This window comes from Nicotiana sylvestris, chromosome 9 (assembly GCF_000393655.2).
Source record: "Nicotiana sylvestris chromosome 9, ASM39365v2, whole genome shotgun sequence".
In the NCBI taxonomy this organism is placed as follows: domain Eukaryota; kingdom Viridiplantae; phylum Streptophyta; class Magnoliopsida; order Solanales; family Solanaceae; genus Nicotiana; species Nicotiana sylvestris.
The window spans coordinates 38864052-38885297 of record NC_091065.1 but is presented as its reverse complement, the minus strand read 5'-3'; the positions used below and the strand labels follow the sequence as shown (position 1 = coordinate 38885297).

Sequence of the window (21246 nt, the reverse complement as noted above, 5' to 3'; positions counted from 1 at the left end):
TTCCTCAGTTAAAAGTATTTTTATCACTACTGAGGTTGTGATAAGCATCAATCAAAATATTTGCTAAAGATACCAGTTTCTTTTGAGAGTAAGTTTTCAAGTTTCTTGTGACAACAATCATTTCCTTTCGTATTTCTGCTAGAACTACCTCTCTTGGGAATTCCTCCATTCTGCGAACCATTTTCTGGAATCTTTGAGTAAGATAGGCTATGTATGTTTCATCACCACTTGAGTCACTATTGTCAGCCTTGAGAACCAGGTTCTTCTCTTTTTTGGGTTGTCTTCTTTCAAGATCCTTTTCTTCTTCTTCTTCTTCTTCTTCTTCTTCTTCTTCTTCTTCTTCTCATAGGTTTTCAAATTTCAAATTTCCAATGAGTTCATCAATGGTCAGCTTATGCAGATCCTTGGATTCAGTGATAACATTCACTTTACTCTTCCTGGAACCTGGTAACACACTGGTATTTTTCTGACCAGTTTGTTTCTTGGAATGACTTCTCCAAGGGAGTGAACCTCATTAATGATGGAGGTAAAACATATGTGCATGTCCTGAATAGACTCATCCTCCTTCATCTTGAAAAGCTCATACTCAGTAGTAAGCTTATCAATTTTTTACTTTTTTACCTGAGTGGTTCCCCCATGTGCAGTTTGGAGAGCTTCTGAGATCTCGTTAGCAGACTGACATGCTGAGATGCGATTGTATTCATCTGGTCCAATGCAACAAACAAGAATCTTCTTTTCCTTGAAGTTCTTCTCTATGGCCTTTCGATCAACATCATTATACTCCTTTCTTGTCTTGGGACTATAGTTGTTCCCTCACCAATAACTTTCACGGGAACAAAAGGACCATTACATATCACATCTCATAGCTCTGATCCTCGGCTATGATAAAATCATGCATTCTTGTTTACCACCAAGCATAGTATTGGCTGTTGAATCTTGCTGGTCTGTAGGTCGATTGCCCTTCTTCAAAGTTTGGTGGAGCAGCCGTGAGGATCCTTTCTAGGTGTTAACCTTTTAGAAAGAACCTGCTCTAATACCAATTGATAGAAACTAATGGTCCATCAAACTGTATAGAGAACCAGGTTATTTACCAGTTCCCACAGTACACAGTAGTAAATAAAGAACGTACAATATTTACGTAAAAAACTTCGAGCTTACGGGATTAAAAACCACGACCTACCCTCGTAGGATTTCAACTTCACTAACTGAGCAAACTTTAGATTACAACCTATTGCAATCTAAGAATTAAACTTTTAATCCCTCACCTCTTACAATAACTCTATTGTAAGTTCTTTATAATAACTCTATTACAAAGCTACTCTTTTGACTAACTCTAGCCAATAACCAAAAGCATTGATGGTTAAATAACGTCCTACTAAATGCTTCTAACAAGCTGTGTACGAATTACAAATAAATAACATAAGACAAAGACACAACAATACTAAAGGACACACAACATATTTAATGCTGGGATCTGGTCCTTTATTTTGTAACTTCTCTGTTTTTCAATGCACCTGAGGGAAACAGAGGCGGCTGCACACTTGAGAGATTATGTATTTTTGTAATTGCAAGTGTTAGGTCAAATCCTTGTAACATGTTGTATATATATAAGAGATCATGAGAGTTGTTACAAGGGCATTTCTAGTCTTTAGCGAAATACAGTTGTGTCGTTATACTGTTGCAAGTACAGTGTAACAGCTTTATCAACTGTAGAATTGACTTGCGCGATGACCGGGGGACCTAATGCTATATGTTCCCTGTGCAGTTCCCTTGTCTGTTTTCCTTGAGAATGAAGCCAGGCGACATGACATGTTTTAGTGAGCACAAGGAACCCGATTGTATCAGATTCCTTATCTGGTTCTTTCATGAACTTTGATAAATCATCAAAACAAACTAGCTTAACTTATCACAGATGCATCCGATATTTCAATTTGTCGAATGCTGAAAGCAAGTAAGAAAGTTCTAATTACTTCATAATCCAACAAATGCTTTCTGATTCATGGAATGAAAGCTAGCTTGTTTCTTCAATGTGGGCATTTTAAGTCGATATTCTACCTCTAGCTAAAGGCAAATCACCTGACCATCTAAGAAAGTGATGGAAATTAAACTTGATACGAAATGAAGAAAAAAGAATAACGTCAAATAAATGTATTTTGGTAGATGGCATTCTCGTAAACATGTTCCTTGCATTTTCTCTACACTTCATTCTCAATTGTTTTGTGTTTGTGGCGATAAATACTAGTATAAGAAATTGATTAAACGGATACTACCAACCTATCTATCGTTTGTCGCATAACTAAACTAGTTGTGATATTAAAAAAAAAAGTACCAAAAAAGAGAAGTACTTTTGTGCTTCTTATGTATGGGTCAAAATTAGATCAGAGAAATTCGGCACGCGAAGACATAAGGTCGAGGTCGGACAGGCCAAGGTGGGACGGTCATCAATAAGGCCAAGGTCGGACAGTCATCAATGAGGCCGAGGTCGGACAGGCATCAATGAGGCGAGGTCGGACAGGCATCAATAAGGCCGAGGTCGGACAGTCATCAATAAGACCGAGATCGGGCAGTCATCAATAAAGACAAGGTCGGACAGCCATCAATAAGGTCGAGGTCGAACAGTCATCAATAAGGCCAAGGTCGGACAGGCCGAGGTCGGGCAGCGATGAAACAGCTAGTTTGCTTTGGAGTCCTCAAAGGGAATATTCTGTGCTTTTTAGGATTTTCTGTGGATACCCCTTATAAATAGGAAGAGAGGACTTCCTAAAAAGGGGGCTCTCTCTCCCCCTCTCTAGAAAACCTGTAAACACTCCTCTTTAAAGAGATTAAAGGATCTGTGATCCCAGACCTTGAGGAGATCCAAAAAGGGTCCTAAGGTTCTTATATTTGTCTATCATTCAACTTTATCAAATACAAGAGGATCTGCCTCACTCAAGATTGGGTGACCATTTTTCTTTATTTACATTTTATTGTCATTTAATGTTACTTAATACATTTCTCTTTATGCTATTAAATCTGGCCATAATCATTGCCAGCACTTATACTCAGCTATGTTTTTCTATTCATATTATTCATTTCGGATCTAGAATTAATTATCCTTAACTAGGATTTACCCTCCATCTTCTTATTCAATTAGTTTAACAAAAAAAGTCTCATACTTTTTTGCTCAAACAATTTGGCGCCGTCTGTGGGGATTTTCTAGTTAAAATTTTAGTTTCTTCTAGATCTAAAATTCGATTCTAGCAAGTTCGTAGAGTCGCGTCGCTATTTGGGATTGCTGCACAAAAAGAGGATCAAAATCTATCGAGATATAGATCTAGCCAAAAATGAAAAAATTCCGGAATTGTATCCGGTTGTAAAAGATTCAATATATAAGCTATGGTTCTTGAAGTTAATATATCTTCACCTCATATGAGGTCACAGACGCAGACTGCATTTTTGACTTCATCATCATTAAAAAGACAACAATCACGAGGTGATGAATTTGGGAGTTGTTCGACTCTACTCCAGCATCACCGCTTCCTGCTACCTGCGCTTGCCCTCCTAGCATTTCTTTGCACTTAGATTAAATCGAGGTAACGAGTAATTTTATTTGGTTTAACTAACTATTTTTCTAAGCGGGATAGAAGCAGGAGAATTCTTCCAGATACGCGAACAGAAAACGCCTCATATTCTCCAATGCAAGCAAAATTAAGCAAATTGGGACTCACTCACAAAATGTAGAAGCTAAGCGAAACTGGGACTCACCCAGAGGACGCCCGAAACTCTCCAAAAACTGGGAACCACGACGAGTTAACATTTCGACCAGCTCGAAATAACACCCGACGGCCAAGGGCCATCGCCAAAAAAAAAGAGTTCAACCCCGTTCGAACCACGACGGGTTAACATTTCGACCAGGTCCAAATAACACCATGATGGCCAAGGGCCATCGCCAAAAAAGAAAAGAGTTCGACCTCGTTCGAACCACGACCAAGGGCCATCGCCAAAAGAAAAGAGTTCGACCTCGTCCGAACCACGGCCAAGGACCATCGCCAAAAAAGAAGAGTTCGACCTCATCCGAACCACGTCCAAGGGCCATCGCCAAAAGAGAAGAGTTCGACCTCGTTCGAACCACGACGAGTTAACATTTCGACCAGCTCGAAATAACACCCCGACGGCCAAGGGCCATCTCCAAAAGAGAAGAGTTCGACCTCGTTCGAACCACGGCCAAGGGCCATCGCCAAAAGAGAAGAGTTCGACCTCGTTCGAACCACGACGGGTTAACATTTCGACCAGCTCGAAATAACACGCTGACGGCCAAGGGCAATCACCAAAAAAGAAGAGTTTGACCTCGTTCGAACCACAACGGGTTAACATTTCGACCAGCTCAAAATAACACCCCGACGGCCACGGGCCATCGCCAAAAAAGAAGAGTTCGACCTCATTCGAACCACGACGGGTTAACATTTCGACCAGCTCAAAATTACACCCCGACGGCCAAGGGCCATTGACAAAAAAGAAGAGTTCGACCTCGTTCGAACCACGACGGGTTAACATTTCGACCAGCTTGAAATAACACCCCGACGGCCAAGGGCCATCGCCAAAAAAAAAAAGAATTTGACCTCGCCCGAATCAACATTCGGCGACCTTGTCCGAATTCACATTCGGCGACCTCGCCCAAATTCACATTCGGTCTCCTCGCCCGAATCTACATTCGGCAACCTCGTCTGAATTCATAGTAGGCAGCCTCGTCCGAACTCCCATTTGGCGACCTCGCCCGAATCAACATCCGGCGACCTCGCCCGAATTCACATTCGTCGACCTTGCCCGAATCATCATTCGGCGACCTCGCCCGAATTCACATTCAGTTTTCTCGCCCGTCCAGATCCAAGGACGCGAGTGACCTCCTCTGAAGCCTCCATCCTTACCAAATCTGCCATCCTGGCCTCGACGGCCTTCTCCAACTCTACCGTCTTCTCGATCAACTCATCACTTGAGTCATTTGCCCTGATCGAACTCTGCTAAAGTTCAGCCTGCGGGGATACCACTTTGACCTAAAGATCGGCACCCTCAGCCGTGATCTACACTAGTCGAGCTCCCCATCCGAATTTCTCAAACTACGATTAATGAAGTCCGCTCACCGAGCTCGACCAAGAGACGACCTCGATAAGCGGAGGGACTAACTGTATGGGTCAAAATTAGATTAGAGAAATTCGGCATGCGAAGACATAAGGTCGAGGCCGGACAGGCCAAGGTCGGACGGTCATCAATAAGGCCAAGGTCGGACGGTCATCAATGAGGCTGAGATCGGACAGTCATCAATAAGGTCGAGGTCAGGCAGTCATCAATAAGGCCGAGATCGGGCAGACATCAATAAGGCCAAGGTCAGACAGTCATAAATAAGGCCGAGGTCAGACAGTCATCAATAAGGCCAAGGTCGGACAGGCCAAGGTCGGGCAGCGATGAAACATCTAGTTTGCTTTGGAATCCTCAAAGGACCGAATATTTCCTCTAATTGTGCTTTTTTAGGATTTTCTGTGAATACCCCTTATAAATAGGAAGAGAGGACTTCTTAAAAAGGGGGCTCTGTCTCCCCCTCTCTAGAAAACATGTAAACACTCCTCTTTAAAGAGATTAGAGGATCTGTGATCCCAGACCTTGAGGAGATCCAAAAAGGGTTCTAAGGTTCTTATATTTGTCTATCATTCATCTTTATCAAATAAAAGAAGATCTGTCTCACTCAAGCTTGGGTGACTCTTTTCCTTTATTTACATTTTATTGTCATTTAATGTTACTTAATACATCTCTCTTTATGCTATTCAATCTGACCATAATCACTGTCAGCACTTATACTCAGCTATGTTTTTCTATTCATATTATTCATTTCGGATCTAGAATTAATTATCCTTAACTAGGATTTACCCTCCATCTTCTTATTCAATTAGTTTAACAAAAAAAGTCTCATACTTTTTTGCTCAAACACCTTAACCTTTTTAACGTTTGATAATAAATGAAGTTTTCTCTGTCAAAATTCAAAAATCATAAGTAACTCACCAGTTTTAACAAAGTATAAATTCCCTTGGAAAGGGCTTTAAGTCAGGATATATCTGTTTTTCAAATTAGCGGCAAACCAGATCGACTTTGCCAAGCTTTTCAGCTACTCTGATTGCATAACTTGACATTTATGTGCATTATTCTAACATTTTAAACATGATATTTGGGAACTGCTATAGCTGTTTCCTTAATTTTTTTCTAAAGAATACTTCTACAGCGCCTGTGTGAGTTGGCTTATTTATCGGTCCCAAACCCGAACAAAAAGATTGAGGTATGTTGACAGCCTCATTTATCGGTGTCTAAGATGAATTTAGAACAGCATGGTCGACCCCAACTTGCTTGAGATTGAAGTGTAGCTGTAAGGAATACTGTTGTAGCTGAATTATTATCTAAAAGCAACTTCCTAAGCAAAATGCCATTGATTCACGACACTGGCTGCTAAAATATACTGTGTTTTAGCTGAAGATTGGGCTAACCACAAATCTACAACATTCAAATGAGTTACCGTAGGGTGCTCAGTGCTTCCTCAGCATATCCAATTAGCGTATCATTTTCCTTCGTCGAGTAACATAGACCATCATCAACAGACAACACTACTACTACAGTATCTCAAAACTTAGTTGAATTCTCCTTAGTGAACTTGACTATGAATCTAGATATCAGACTTGCAGAGAACATTATATCTATCGACTGGCTTATAATTACAACGTACCCTTCTAGTTATCAACCTTACTATCATAACTATCATTCTCATTCTCGGACAATTTTTCATTCACAAAAAATTGATCTTGTCATGTGAAACTTCTTTGGCAGCTTCCAAGGTATATTTTCTTGAGAAATGAATAAACCACACTGATGAGTTTCATTTGAAACAATATTTCATCTCCTAAATAATCAGACATCTCAAACTCTTTCTCCATATCGAGCTTAAGTTGTTGGAGAGACTTGAGTCTCCTCCTGTCACTAACAGTTCATCAACATATTAAGGGGAAACGAATTTTTCGTGTTCAGTTCCATCACATAAAGAGTTTCTTCACTTTCACTTCTTTTAAATCACTGTTGCAGCAAATGGGAATCTGTTCCTTTTTTTTAGTCTCTTGCCAGTCTGTTTTTTTAGTCCTTTTTTTGCATGAAGCTTGTAAACTTACCTTCATAACCAGGAACAACTTCTACTACACCATTCAGAAATGCCGATTTGAGATCAACATGATAAATTTCCAGCCAAACTTTGCTGCTAAATGCAACTACAGGTAATATAATGTAACGTTTTGCTGCAGGAGCAGAAGTATCTATGAAATCCACTCTATGTTGCTGGAATATCCTTTTTCAACCGATTCAGCCTTTAGGTTCTTTCAAATATCCATCATGATTGAATTTGGTTATGTAAAACCACCTAACTCTAGCTATTTTTTATGTTTTGGTCTTCCAACAAGTCCAAGGGTCTTTTTTTTTTTGGAACTTGTTTGGGACTGAGGCATAGTTGTAGTTGTTGTATTTTTATCTCCTCATGCATTGCAAATTTAGTTGCTCAATGTCGAATAGTATTGAAAATCAAAGTGCAAAATAGAGAATTGGTCCAACTCCAAGAGGGTGAAAAAAAGAAAGAATTCTATAACTTTAATATTCTAATTGCAAACTAGAAAAAGAAGAAAAGACATGTACAGGTGTGAGCATGTTGTTTATGTTCTCGTTACAAGATATGAGAGTCTAAGCATTGTCATTATTCTTTCAGGTAAGCTCACCTTTAAGAGCATGAGCAGCTCTTTGAATGGCCCTTGCAGTTCTCCAGATCTCATGCTGAATTGCTTCATTGTGCTCTTCGCTGTTCAGTCCCGAGGATCTAGAAATTGCATTGGCTATTCCTGGAAAGAAATCTAACTCACTTTCACCATCATTACGAGGGCCGTAAACCTGCATTCCCAAAACTCAAACAGTTAGTAAGACCTATTTCTACCTTCATCCCGATAAAGTAAACCTAGCTTGACCTATGAGTAAAACATTTTTATACATTTATTAAGTAGTTGGGTAAGATACACGACGTGTGCCATCTTCCATGCCACTTTTGTGGTGGCTGCAAATTATCTTCATGTCAATTTTTTCATTTCGCAATTAATGAAATCTTGAAACTGGATATTTTTCCTCTTTTTGCAGGGACTAAGTTTCATTATCATTAACATATTTTCTTAGAGCCTAATGGAAGAAAAGCACTTGTGTGTTCCACTCGACCACAGATAATGTGCTCTTCTACGTGTCCATTTACTTAATTGCTCTTGGTAATGGGATATCAGCCTACCGTTGTAACATCTGGAGCATATCATTCTCACGAAGATCGTCCAAAACAAAGTCACTCAAGGTCGCTTTCTTTAGCTACTCCCTTTGTTCCATTTTATGTGATGCACTTTTCTTATTAGTTTTTTTCCTACACCTTTCTACACCTAGAAACAATTAAAACTTAAACTTCCCATTTTGACATTAATATCATGATTTTATAACCACATAAAAGGTCTGGATTGTTTAAGACCGCAAGTTCCAAAATCCTTCTTTCTTAAACTACATGCCCTTTCAAACTGGTTCTCACAATATGGAACGGAGGGACTATTAATATACAACAGTCCAAATTATTAAGATGTATTTAGTACTTTCTCCATTGGGCTGCGAAGCTCTGTAGTTATCATGGTTTCATGGAGCAGAGCGAATGTGGACCCAAATGATGAATGATGAAATCATCTTAACTATTAAGGAGAAAAAGCTTACCATATGCTTGAACCATGGTTTTCCCTGAAGCCCTTCCGCATCCAAAAAGCCCCTCTCAGCAAGCATGAGTCGATCGTTTAACATCCGTTGCTTCAGTTCAGCATGCTCGTCGATGGCTTCATCATCTTTCAGTTTCTAGGTTTAGGAAGAGAAACGGAGAACCAGAGTGAATATGAAATCACCAGCATAAGAGTAATATTAAAAATAAACCTAAAACAAAGAAGCAAGCAAAACATAATATAGTGTTGACAAAATTTAGATGTCAATCCCACACAATTTAAAATGCACAACAAGTAGGAAAAGGTGGCAGTCTTTGGCCCTTGTCCCTTACTTTTACTAAACTCACACACTGAATCTTTCATTTTTGGAGAACAATTTGGAACATCATCTCATGTTATAAACCTATGCTAACAGCAATCCAAGTAATAGAAAACAAAGGCATCATTTGTTGTTTCTCCTTTTCTTTTCTTCAGTTTTGATTATCAGGAATCTCTTTCGTGTTTCCTCTCTACGTTCTACATAGTATATCTGTTTATGTAAGATTTCTTACTACAGATTACCATGTATAAGGGAGATAGGGACCTGGGTTCAGAGGAAAACTTCCTATAACCACCTTGTTAAAACTTCCAGTACTTGTGAAGATTATAAACTACAAAGAGAAGAGGAAAAAGCAGCATTAAAGGTAAACTTCATTCCAGTACCCCATTATTTAAGCTTTTCATTCCACAAATTTTCTCCGTTACTTCCCAATGCTCGGTATCCGATCATAACTACTTTGGAAGAAAGAAAGAAGGCTTCAACAGACTGAAATTGTCCAACAACGTTTTATATCTAAAATTTAAAGTTTGATATCTGACCTTTGCTTCTTCCAGAGTTTCTATAGCTGCAGCAGCAAGTTCTTGAATGGCAGCAGTAATAGGATGCAAAGATATGCCTCCTTCCAATAAGTCACTCAGAATATGGGTATAGTCCTGTAAAGGAGTACGGATTAACCCACAGGAAAGGGTGTTGCCAGTGAAGGTCAGGGAGAAGGAGAGATCTTGTGTGATTCTCATTGAAAATAAATATCGATTATGATCTTTAGTAAAGCAAGCATCACTATTGCTGGCTTCAAAGGAATTCACCTCCTCATCCTCATAAAACATGCATTTTTTAGAGCCAATCACATAGTATAAAGGAAATCGTGTTTTTTCTTCTTCTATAAGAAATAAATAGATGCATTCAAGTGAGTTTGGTCGAGAGAAATCACAATGGCCAAGCATACACTGAATATCATGGACGAAATTAGCACAATATAGTTATGAAAGATGCATAAAAAAGGTATTCAATTTATGCACTTTATGGCGTGGGAATAATGCTTCTTCCAAGAACCAAGCATCATAATATTTCAGCATCTAAATGCACTAGGTCAGAGGTATTAACATTTAACAATAGCTTACGCTTTAATATACCTGCAGCTGAACAGCATATGTGAGATAATTAAAAGGTAAAATCGGATCCTCAGCAAGGCGAAGTGCAAGAAGACCCCAAACTCCAGTCACTGTGAGGGGAGGAGAAACAAAAGAAAAGAGCCATGTCATCTCCGGAGCATGACCTCAAAAGCCAAGATAAAATAAAACCCTAAAAACTTGTATTAAGAAATATTTTCAAGTTATATTAAGATGAGTCTAACATATAATATACACAAAGTCGGTAAATCAATAAGCTACAAAAACATTTACTTAAGCAAAGTACAGAAGATAAGAAACTACCTGCCACATGCCGCTGAAAGAACGGATCCCCAAAGTTCACCATCCAGCTATAGGAATCAAATGCTGTGTGATATACCGGAAAGTCTGCAGCAGAATGAATCAATCATTACAGAATTTATTGGGCACAATGCAACTAGGAAAGAAAGAACGGAAGTCCCACGGTTTGGATAATTTTGGGCTTGGTCTGGTTTAGCTAAGGATGGAAGTACTGTACCTTTGCCGTAGTACAAATCAACAGAAGGAACACCTGCATGGTGCAAAAATGGAGCAAAATCTGAATCTACTCCACTAAGCCGCTGAATCTGCATATGCAAAGACCATCACTATTGCATGCAGCTTAGAAGAGTACAGAAGAGCAGATAAATGGACACAAGGATATAAACTAAAACAGGGGGAAACAGCATTGTAGCTAAATTTAAAACTGGTTACAGAGGGGATCTTATCATTGCAAAGATAGGTCAATACATTTCAGTTGCCTATAAATGGCTTTTCTTTTGGAGGATAAATAACTCTTTCCAAATGCAAAGATTTGCAATGAGGGCCACTTACTCGGCCTAATTTGCAGTCACTTACCATTTCAAAAACACTGCACACTCATGCATTTAACTTTGCATCCTGTTAAGTATTTATAGAGAAGTCAATCTTACCATATTCTTTGAAGAAGGATGTTGTGATAGCAAGCATTCATCATGCCAATAGAATGCTCTCTTTCTTTCTTCTCATTTAGAAATTTTTAGTTTCAAGTTGCTTTAATTGATCAAGAACTAAGATCTATTATGAATTCCAAATTTATTTTGAATCAAGCTCACAAAAGTGAGTCATGAAATCTAAAATCAAGAGCATTTTTGGTAATACACTGCACAAGGATATAATTGCACTCTTTGCAACGTGTTAGTATGTTTAATTTGCGCACATTGGAGATTTGAGTGGATGAAATTCACTGAGAACACAACAAACAGCATGGGAGCCAAGTCTTGTTTTCATGCATCCATGTATAAACACAAAAATGTCCAATGTCCATCCAAAGTCCAAACACAATATCTTAAAATCTCAGCCATGATACACCGATTATGAGAGTGTGTAAAGAAATGAAGAAAAGAGGGCATAAGAAACGTACCCTGATACCTCTATTAGCAGCAGTCCATCTTTCATAAAGAGTCATGCCCTCTGACTCTGAGTCAGGGTCATTAACCTTATCCAGCAGATCAAATACAATTAGCTAAAGTACCAAGATAAAAAGGCATCATGGTATAAAGTATAAACTATTTCCACTAAATGATAGCTCAGCAGGGTTACCTTCTTGGTGATCTCAGTAAGCAGATCATCTAACTGAGGGGTTGTACTGGGAAAAAACCCAGGGCCTTGAACTGCACAATCCACATTTAGGTAGGCCACAGATTTAGATCCAAGGTTGACAAGATTCTGCTCAACCCACTCAGTTGATCCAATCTGAATCCATGAAAAGAGAACAAGATGAGTGCAAAACAAAAGTAAAGATCATGAGAGTAAACCCTGATAGCTTTGAGGAAGCAGTCTAACATTTCAGTAGCCAGTTCAGGTTTCAAGAATATCTTTATGAACTGTGCTGCACTCTCTATCTGTTAAATAGCCCATGCCATAAAAACATGCATAAAGGCTTATAGACTATAGCCACTCAAACCACTTCCTTATTTTATGGCCAATCCCACAGTTTAATCATCCAGCCAGACTTAGAGGTTGTGTCCACTTAAAATTCTTGTTCATTAGCAGAAGATGAAGTGACTAAAGAGAATCATACGACTATTCTATTGAATTAGCATACATAGTTCGAAAAAGAGGGTTAACCAAGTTGTCCAGAATAATCTACAAGCCAATTCTAGATGTTGCACCTGGTCCTACCATCTGACAGCAGAACATACAGGTGACTTCTGGAGAAAGAACATTACCTACCATCCCAAACTCTTCTGCATCCCAACTGCAAAGAATGATTGTTCTTCGAGGATTCCAACCCAAACGCATGAGAAGAGCATATCGACGAGCAATGTCAAGCAGGGCAGCAGTTCCACTATTGGGGTCAACTGCTCCATAAGTCCATGCATCTCTATGGTTCCCGAGAAGTACAAAACGATCCAGCTCTTCTGATCCCCTTATGACAGCAAAAACATTATGAACTGTTGCCATCTTTCTCTCCCCCTGGAATCAGAAATAATGCAGAAACGTTTTTAATAATTTTCTGCTATGACCTGCTTTTGAGCCGTACATATGTTCATCGTTTTGTTGGGAAATTTTAGTCGTTAAACACTTTACAAAAAGAAATAGCAAATTACTTTATATTAACTTTTTGAATACTCAATCCATGTCATTTTTTTCAGGGAGTAATCTAATGCAGGTTCTCTTTTTTACTTTTCTTTCCTCTTTTTTTTTTTTTTTTTGGGGGGGGGGGGGGTTGATGCAGGTTCTGTTCAAGGACAGTCACTTTGGATCTTTGTCATGTACATGTATTAGACATTAAGAAATGAGAAAATGGAATAACAAAATAACAAGAACATCAATATGAGAGATGATGTGGTACTGGATATTTTATTTGTCAAAAAATACACAAAGCAAAACAAACTTGACAAAACTCAATTCAAGCTAATGATTGCATGAATTCAAACACTGTACAATTAGGTTAGATATGTAGATAGAATTAGAAGGTAAAAACTGTAGAAAATCTAGTGCTTTGATGAAACTCATGAACTGCATTTCTCAAAGATGGGGATTAAACGAATGAGTCCGTAGAGACTTTCAATACAGTAAAGTTCCTTTTAAAAACATGACTTTCCTAAGATGTATTTCAACCATGCATGTCTGTCTTAGGGAAGCATAGAGAATGCCATTTAAAATGCCGATCCAAGTAACGATTGTGTGATAATGGAGAAATAACTAGCAGGAGTTATTTTTGCTTTCTATCAACCAAAACATATATTTAACCATTTAAGCACTTCATAACACTACAGAAATGTTAGCAATCTTTGAGATATCACATAATTCTTAACTTGGCAATAGCTATGATGACTAATGCATAGTGACAATAAAAGTAGCAGCAGCGGCACAATAGTTAGTGGCAGCTGTAATAAGTAACTCATTCCTTTTTTGATGAAATAAGTGATAACAAGTAACTCATTCCTAGCAGAATCTGACAATTAATCACCCACTTCTTCAGGTAAGAAAACAGATAAGCCCTTTATCATAATTAGAGACCCAATTTGAACAAAAGCAAGAACTGAGTTTCATACTATTTCAATGAGGTTGATCCAAAAGGAAAGCAAGAATTCCTTGAGAAATTTGGACTTCTAAAGTATAAATTGGGTCCTAATATACCTAGTTAGTCATATGACATAGACAAAGCAACTTTACTGCTTCATGAAAGATATTTTCTTCATGAAAAAAGTGATCAGCTCTGGAGTAGATCCATAAATGTTGTCATAGCTTATGTGGAAAGAGTAAAAAAAAAGTAAGTCTATTTCCATAAAGTGTAGTTTTCTCACCTAGACGACCATGCTTCCCAAAGGATACTCCTCTCTCATTAAAAGCAACACTTGTCACCGGGTAAAAGAGTTAGAGTTAGCTTAAAATTTGAAAAATCTAGTGGTTCGTGGTGAAAAACATATGTAATATTTGATTACAGAAAATAAGGCATGGTTCTGCTCAGTCTTCCTTTCACCTTATTGGGAGGACACAGTAAAAGCTAAGGATTGATGGAGCATCTGCGTAGCATTTAAGTTTTTCATGTTAAGTATCTCGCTTGTACCAACTAAATTCATAATCCAATCTTTGATTATTTGGGCTATCAAGACTCTGGAATCTAAAATTAATTCAACCTTTCAAGCTGAGTACTCTATTGTGTACTTAAGCTGCCCCATCACATCACATTTATTTTATCATTGCTTCATGAACAACTGGTCTGGAATCAGCCATAGCTATACCCCGAGCTCATGTTGACCCTTCTTTATAAATGAGATATGTTGTGTGAATCACTCACATCTCATGTGACACGTGGAACTAGAGAAGAATTAAAAAACGCTTAAGTTCTCCTAATTTGGCCATCATATTTTACGAACATCATCAAGCCAACTAAAAATATCAGAAACCTAAAATACTTTGCATTTAGTTTTAAAGAAACTTACAGAATCCAGAGTCTAGATATTTATGTCCTGTCTATCTCAGATCACCTTGACAAGCCAGCTAATGTTTGACGACAATGCAGCAGACAAATGACCTTCATAACTAGACAAAAGACAAAGTTACAAGAAAACCAAATAAGGGAAGCAAGAGCAGATTGGCTAATGAATCAACATGGATCTTTTCAATTGCCTTGATGTATTCCCGTGTTGAACGAGAACGACACAGGTACCCCAAACCTCAAATACATCCATCATACTAAAGTCTTGCTAATAGTTTATCTTTCAAATACTTACTGCTGCATGCCCAATAGCATTGATCGGAACCTCGATCAAGCACAAAAAGCACAAACTCTCATAGCTAAAGCTAAGTATCGTTAGGCCAACCTATCTACGCAAATTTTCAGGTTCATCTTTCTGTTACAAGATATCCAAGCTCCTCCAACATCCCTCTTTCCCCACCAGCTACCTCCCGACGGATAAACATAACTTCTTTAAGGTGAGATTGAACACGATCCTACTCAAATTGTCCTACCACCCTACAACCAAGCATGGGGTAAGCCAATACCACCCACCCCCAACTTTCAAGATTTTTCTTATTGTCAAACATCAGTTCATTAATTCACCAACATGATGCTCAAAAAAGAAAACATATGCACAATTTGGAAATATAATCTTCTATCCATCATCAAAGCCTGCCCAGCAATCCAAACAAAAAAGGCAATTGTTCAACCAAAAGTAGATATGACAACAACGAAGCAATCTTTAACCATCATCTATCAAGAAGATCACCAAAATTTAGAAACTTGTAGATTTTGGGAAACACAAACACTTAAAAATTGAACTCCTCCATCTCATTTTACGAGAAAATAGAAAAGTACCTTTATGGAACTAAAATAAACCATCACTCTAGAAACTTTCAAAAATTTAGCCAAATAATACTTAGTAGTCATAATCAACGTCAGTGGATGTAGGCTTTAAGGTATGGATTCCACATAACCAAGTAGTTGTGCCACACTAAATATGTACAAAAAATCAATTCATAACTCAATAACCACCGAATGAGGTCACTGTCATAGAATCCAAAACCCATAATAGTAGGGGAAAGTTTAAATTCATACGCCTACCAACATATTCAACACAAAAGATGAGAAAAGAAGGAGCATGACAAGAGGGTTGCCAACCACCTCAACTAACCTCGTACGTAAAGTTGACCATAAACGGACCGGGCCCAACTCTTCCCCTTGAACTACATTTCATGCTCATTCTCCACTCATAAGGCATGTCAGCTCCCTCAAGTGACTTCAATATACTCTCAGCTGACGCCATTGATATAGGCAATGAAGGTATACTCGGAAACCTTTTCATCACCCGCGGGTCATCTAATCTCAACTTCTCACCCCCACCCCCAGCTCCCCATCCAGGACTTAGTGGGTCCCCTAACCCACTCATTACTGTCCCTCTCTCAACCCCACTTGCATACTCACTTTCACTATCAGTAAACATCAGCACCGCCGTCACCCCACGCGCCGCCGCCTTCTCCACCACCTCATTCCTCGACAACCCACCACCCCTCCTCACTAACCCAACACATCCCTTAATCTTCACCCCCTGCGCACCGAGCGCAACATAGTCCTTTTCCCTCCCGTAGTTCAAGAAAACCAGCTTCCCGTACGCCGATCCAGATGGCGAATACGCGTGATACGGTTTTATAACGCCGTTTTGAGACGAACCCGCTTCGGACAACGTTAAAGGAAGAACCGAACCGTTGGGAAAATGGAGAGTAACTGAAGAGAACAAAGGGTAGGAAAGGAGAACGGAATAGTTAGTGACGTGGGTTTGAAGGTTTAAGGATTCAAAATGGGATTTAACATAGAGTGCTGTGTGAAGTGAGGGGGTGGTGCCAGCGAGGTGGGGGTGGAGGGTGAGGTGGCGGAGGTAGGTGGCAAGTGTGTAGTTTGTGGCAGAAGAGAGGAAAGTGTTGAGGAAGAAAAGGGTGTTTTGGGAACTTTGTTTTGGGGAGTTTTGGTGATGGGAGTAATAATGGTGGAGGGTGGTGAAGAAAGCAAGAAAGAAGAGAATGAAGAGGAAACTAAAGGTCTGTTTTGAGATAAATAATGGCATTTTGGAAGCATAGGGAGAGCATGATTGAGGCATTTTTCTCTTTTCAGGTGAAATAGAGAGGAAAAAATGGCAATGGTGGGGAGAGTAGAGAGTGTAAGTTCTTGGGACTGGTGTTTCTATATACAGTGGGAAGTTGTTCAGTTATAGTAATGTTTTGGAAATTCAGATAATAGATTTTTGTCTTTTGGGTTTATGGGAGGTGACTGTCAAGGGTTTTTGGCGTGGGAGGGTGAGGGGTGTGGGGACAAAATCTGTGATTATGTTTGATGTGACGGATGAGAAGAACCTATGTTCATGTATTCACGGAGACTTAATATGTAATTTATTTTTAAAATATTTTTTCCAAAAGTATTTTTAAAATATTTACTTAAAGCATATTAAGCGGGCGTTTGGACATAACAATTGTAAAATTTCAAAAAAAAAATTTAAAAAAATTTAAGTGAAAATTGTATTTGAAAATTAGAGTTGTTTGGACATAAATTTAATTTTGGGTTGTTTTGGAAGTTTTGTGAGTGATCTAAGTGAAAATTTTGAAAAAAGGTTTTTTGGAGTTTTTCAAATTTTCGAAAAATTTCCAAAATGCATCTCAAGTGAAAATTGAAAATTTTATGAGCAAATGCTGATTTCGAAAATAGTGAAAAAATTTTGAAAAAAAAAAGGAAAAAATTTCTTATGTCCAAACGGGCTCTAAATTTGGCTAATTAATTTAAAGAATTTTTACACCCTATAGAAAACCTTACTACCCTATTTATTTTAAATAAATACCATTTTAAAATATTACATCTTATAAATACCTTTTATACTTTATAGCCAAATATCTAATTATAGTTACATCCTACATTTAAGGCACCATATATGTTAAATAATATTTTTCTCTCTCCTTTTTAGTCTTTTCTCTCACATAATCACAGTCAAATTGACTAACCACGTTCTCTCTCTTTTTGCATACACTTTACTCTTTCTCCTTCAACCCACGATTCATACCTTTCCTCCCACCCAAATTCTCTAGTTCTCCTCCATTATCACTCCATTACAATCGTCTAGGGTAAGTTTAATTTGTTGATTTTGATAGACGAAGAGCAATTGGTTCAACTGTAGCGGCTCGATTCTGCTTGGCAGTGGTCGTTGAAGTAGGGTTCACAGCTTTTGCGTAATTCATGACTTCGTTTGTGGGATTTGACGGCTGGGGATTGTTTGTAGTTGCTGTAGGAGGCTGGACAGATGTGTTAAGGGACTGACCAGCCGGAATTAATGGCTGGTTGCCGGCCGGCGAAGCCATCAGGCTGTTTTCTCTCTCTAGATCGCCCAAATCGCCTATTTGTATTCAGTTGTATTCGAATGTATATTTCAGTTGTATTCACATGTATTCAGTAGCATTAATTTATATATTTTAGATGTATTAAAAAGTTATGTGTATTCTCTTGTATTCAGTTTTAATCAGTTATATTTAACTATTTTATTCAACAGAAGTTAGTTGTATTTTGTTGCATTAAAGAGTTTTATTCAGCTGTATTCAGTTGCATTTTGTTGTATTCAAGTGTTTTATTCAGATGAATTAAGTTGTATTTTGTTGTATTCAACTGTATACAGTTCTACTCAACTGTATTATTCATATGTATTTCTCTTTATTCAGCTATAATCTTTATTATGTATCTTTCAAATACAGATTAATGAGGGATCGTTTTAGTTCGTTGAGTTAAATTAGGAGAATATCATGTGATTTGATTTTCCTTAGTTCGTGGAGTTAAATTAGGAGAATATCATGTGATTTGATTTCCTTAGTTCGTGGAGTTAAATTAGGAGAATATCATGTGATTTGATTTTCTTCCGTTTTTAACCAGTTTAACCTTCTGTATTTAACGTTAATGCCGCTTGAATACAGCTAAATACATGTCAAACTTAGCTGGAATTTCAGTTTTTACGCCTATTTTTTTGGTTGTATTAATGAATACAACAGCTTAAATACATAAAATACATTGTATAAAAACATAAAAGGTATCTATAACACGTAATATAGCAAAGAGTATCTATAAATGGATTATTAGACTTAAAAGATGGTGCTTTATGAAAAATTCTCTTAATTTAAAAGGTACTTTTGAACAGTAATTAGTATTTAGTCAAACTTTTAGAAAGTGTTTCTAAGTATATTCTCAAAAATACTTTTCAAAAAGTGTTTTTGGGAGAAGTTATTTTTTTCTCTTTCTCAAAGATCACCTCTTGTTTAACTCAAAAGTATTTTTTTTCCTTTTAACAGTTTGGTCAAATACCTTAACTTTTAAAAAAAATACTTTTGGTCAAAAAAAAAAAAAAAAAATTGACCAAACAGCTATTCATATCCGCAATTCCTCATAGCCTCGAATAGAATTTTTTTCTTCTTCTTATTTTGCATACTAGCCTTAGGGTACGCGCGTTGTGTGTGTGCATCATATTAATGAAGACAAATATTTAATAAAAATATAAATATTATAAATAAATATGGTTGAGATATAAATAAAAATAAAAGGAAAAAAGTGTAAATTTTCAAAAAAAAAAATTATGAATGTTGATGATATTGCGTCTCTCGTAGTATAAAGTATTGCTTTGTCATGAAATCATAAACTCATATTTATGAGTTATCTTTGTTGCTTAATCGTAGTTGAGTGTGAAGGTTGCAACATAAATTTCTAATACTTTTTTGGTAAGAAGTTTATTTATTTTGCCTTACCTCGTACATTTAAATGAACGATACATACAAGATACATTTTTTATTGATTTTAAAATTCTACTTTTTTATCCTAATTATGTGTCATATTTTATTTTTGTCTGTTCCAAAAAGAATGTCATACTTTCTTATTTAGAAATAACTTAGCCTTAAACCTTTTACTTTACTCTTAATAAGATGATATATTATATATCTATACAAATGTTTATGACTTGTTTTAAACCGCACGTTTCATAACGTATTACAAAATAACATGAATGGTATTATAATTATGTTACATAACTCAAATAAATAAAAAATATACAAAATAAAATTATAAGTAATTTTAAAATCGTGAATATAAGGACTTCCAATATAGTTCAACTAAAAAAGTATTTTAAAGAAATATGCAGGAAGTTATCCTTAAAACTATCTTAAATTTATTATAAATCAAAGCGCGCCTCACCGCATGAGATTTGCCTAGACTCAGCACCGAGGTTTGTCCTGCCTATTCGGGATTTGTCTAAACTCAGTTGAACTCTGACCCACCATCGGCAAGGCTGACACAAGAGTGGCTCTGATACCATCCGTAACAGCTCAGTCCGTTAGTGATATTGTCCGCTCTAGGCCTAGGTACTCACGGGTTTAAAATGCGTCACTAGGGTCTAAGGCTTGTTAACTTATATACCCAGCATCCCTCTTATGTTTTGCCGATGTGGGACTCTGTCTAAAGCCTGGGGTGTTACAGTTTCCTTATCTAATTTTATAATTGGGTTTATGATTTTATATAAGTATATATTGCGACATTTAAATATAAACTTAAGCTACATATAGTATATACTTATTATGACTATAAATTATTGTTATTTCCGAACGTAAGCATATCGTTTATAAATTTATTTAAGACAAAATACATAAAGAAACACCTAAAGTTGGCCCCATATATCTATCTCACACTCTAACTTACCAGGTGACCATATATACACTTCAAGTTGACACAAATGTGTCTCATGAACACCCGAATCTGGCAGATTAGTGCATGAGATACAACCGCGGATGACGTGGTAAACAAATAAATCAGTGACTGACACATGTAATTTTTATTGAAAAAATATTTAATCTTTTTATGTGGATTAAAAATTTAATTATCACAAATTCAAACAATTTTATATCACAAACACAAATAAAATAGAAATTAAAAACACAAAATGACCTCAAATGTTTCTCTGCAAATTAGATAAAACAACAATCGTGGTGGTGCTTTGGGTTTTTTGAAAAAAATTGTGGTTTTGATGACTGGACTAGAGGTAACTTTGGAGCTAATATGGTATTTTATGTTATGGTGGAGTAAAAACATTTTGATGGTAATACATAACACTATTAGTGCTTGGAGAAGTGGGGTTAATGGAGGAAGAAACTGGAATTTTTGGTGATAGGTCGGAGAAGATGGTGGTGGTTCACGGCATTTTTAGTGGTTTTCGAGTGGCACTCATGGAGAAAATATGGAGGGCAATTGCGAGAAAAGATGGCAAAGAGAATGTTCTTTGGCTACATCGTCTGGCCGATGAAAATTGGATCTGAAAATGGTGGAGATAGGAAGGTTGGTTGCCAAGTGGTGGCAACTATGGTGGCAGAAGGGCGGTGCTCGTTATTGCTTGATTAAGGATGAAGAAAGTGGGCCCCACATGAATTTAAGAATTGGGATAAATATAAAAGGAATTTATTAACGGTAAAATAGTAATTTTGCAGCTTTTTAGGCATTACA

The 21246-nt window shown here is 37.4% G+C and overlaps 1 protein-coding gene across 1 annotated transcript; it reads right to left on the bottom strand.

The window, feature by feature from the left end:
* Positions 1-7621: 7621 nt before the first annotated feature.
* On the bottom strand, positions 7622-16965 carry LOC104216513 (probable glutamate carboxypeptidase AMP1). The gene is made up of 10 exons (XM_009766572.2): positions 15875-16965; positions 12465-12707; positions 11832-11984; positions 11653-11727; positions 10750-10837; positions 10536-10619; positions 10236-10324; positions 9642-9755; positions 8785-8919; positions 7622-7941 (listed from the first exon to the last, which is right to left on the bottom strand). Exons 1-10 carry the CDS (start codon positions 16832-16834, stop codon positions 7759-7761), a joined length of 2124 nt encoding a protein of 707 aa, XP_009764874.1. The 5' UTR covers positions 16835-16965; the 3' UTR covers positions 7622-7758.
* Positions 16966-21246: the final 4281 nt, after the last annotated feature.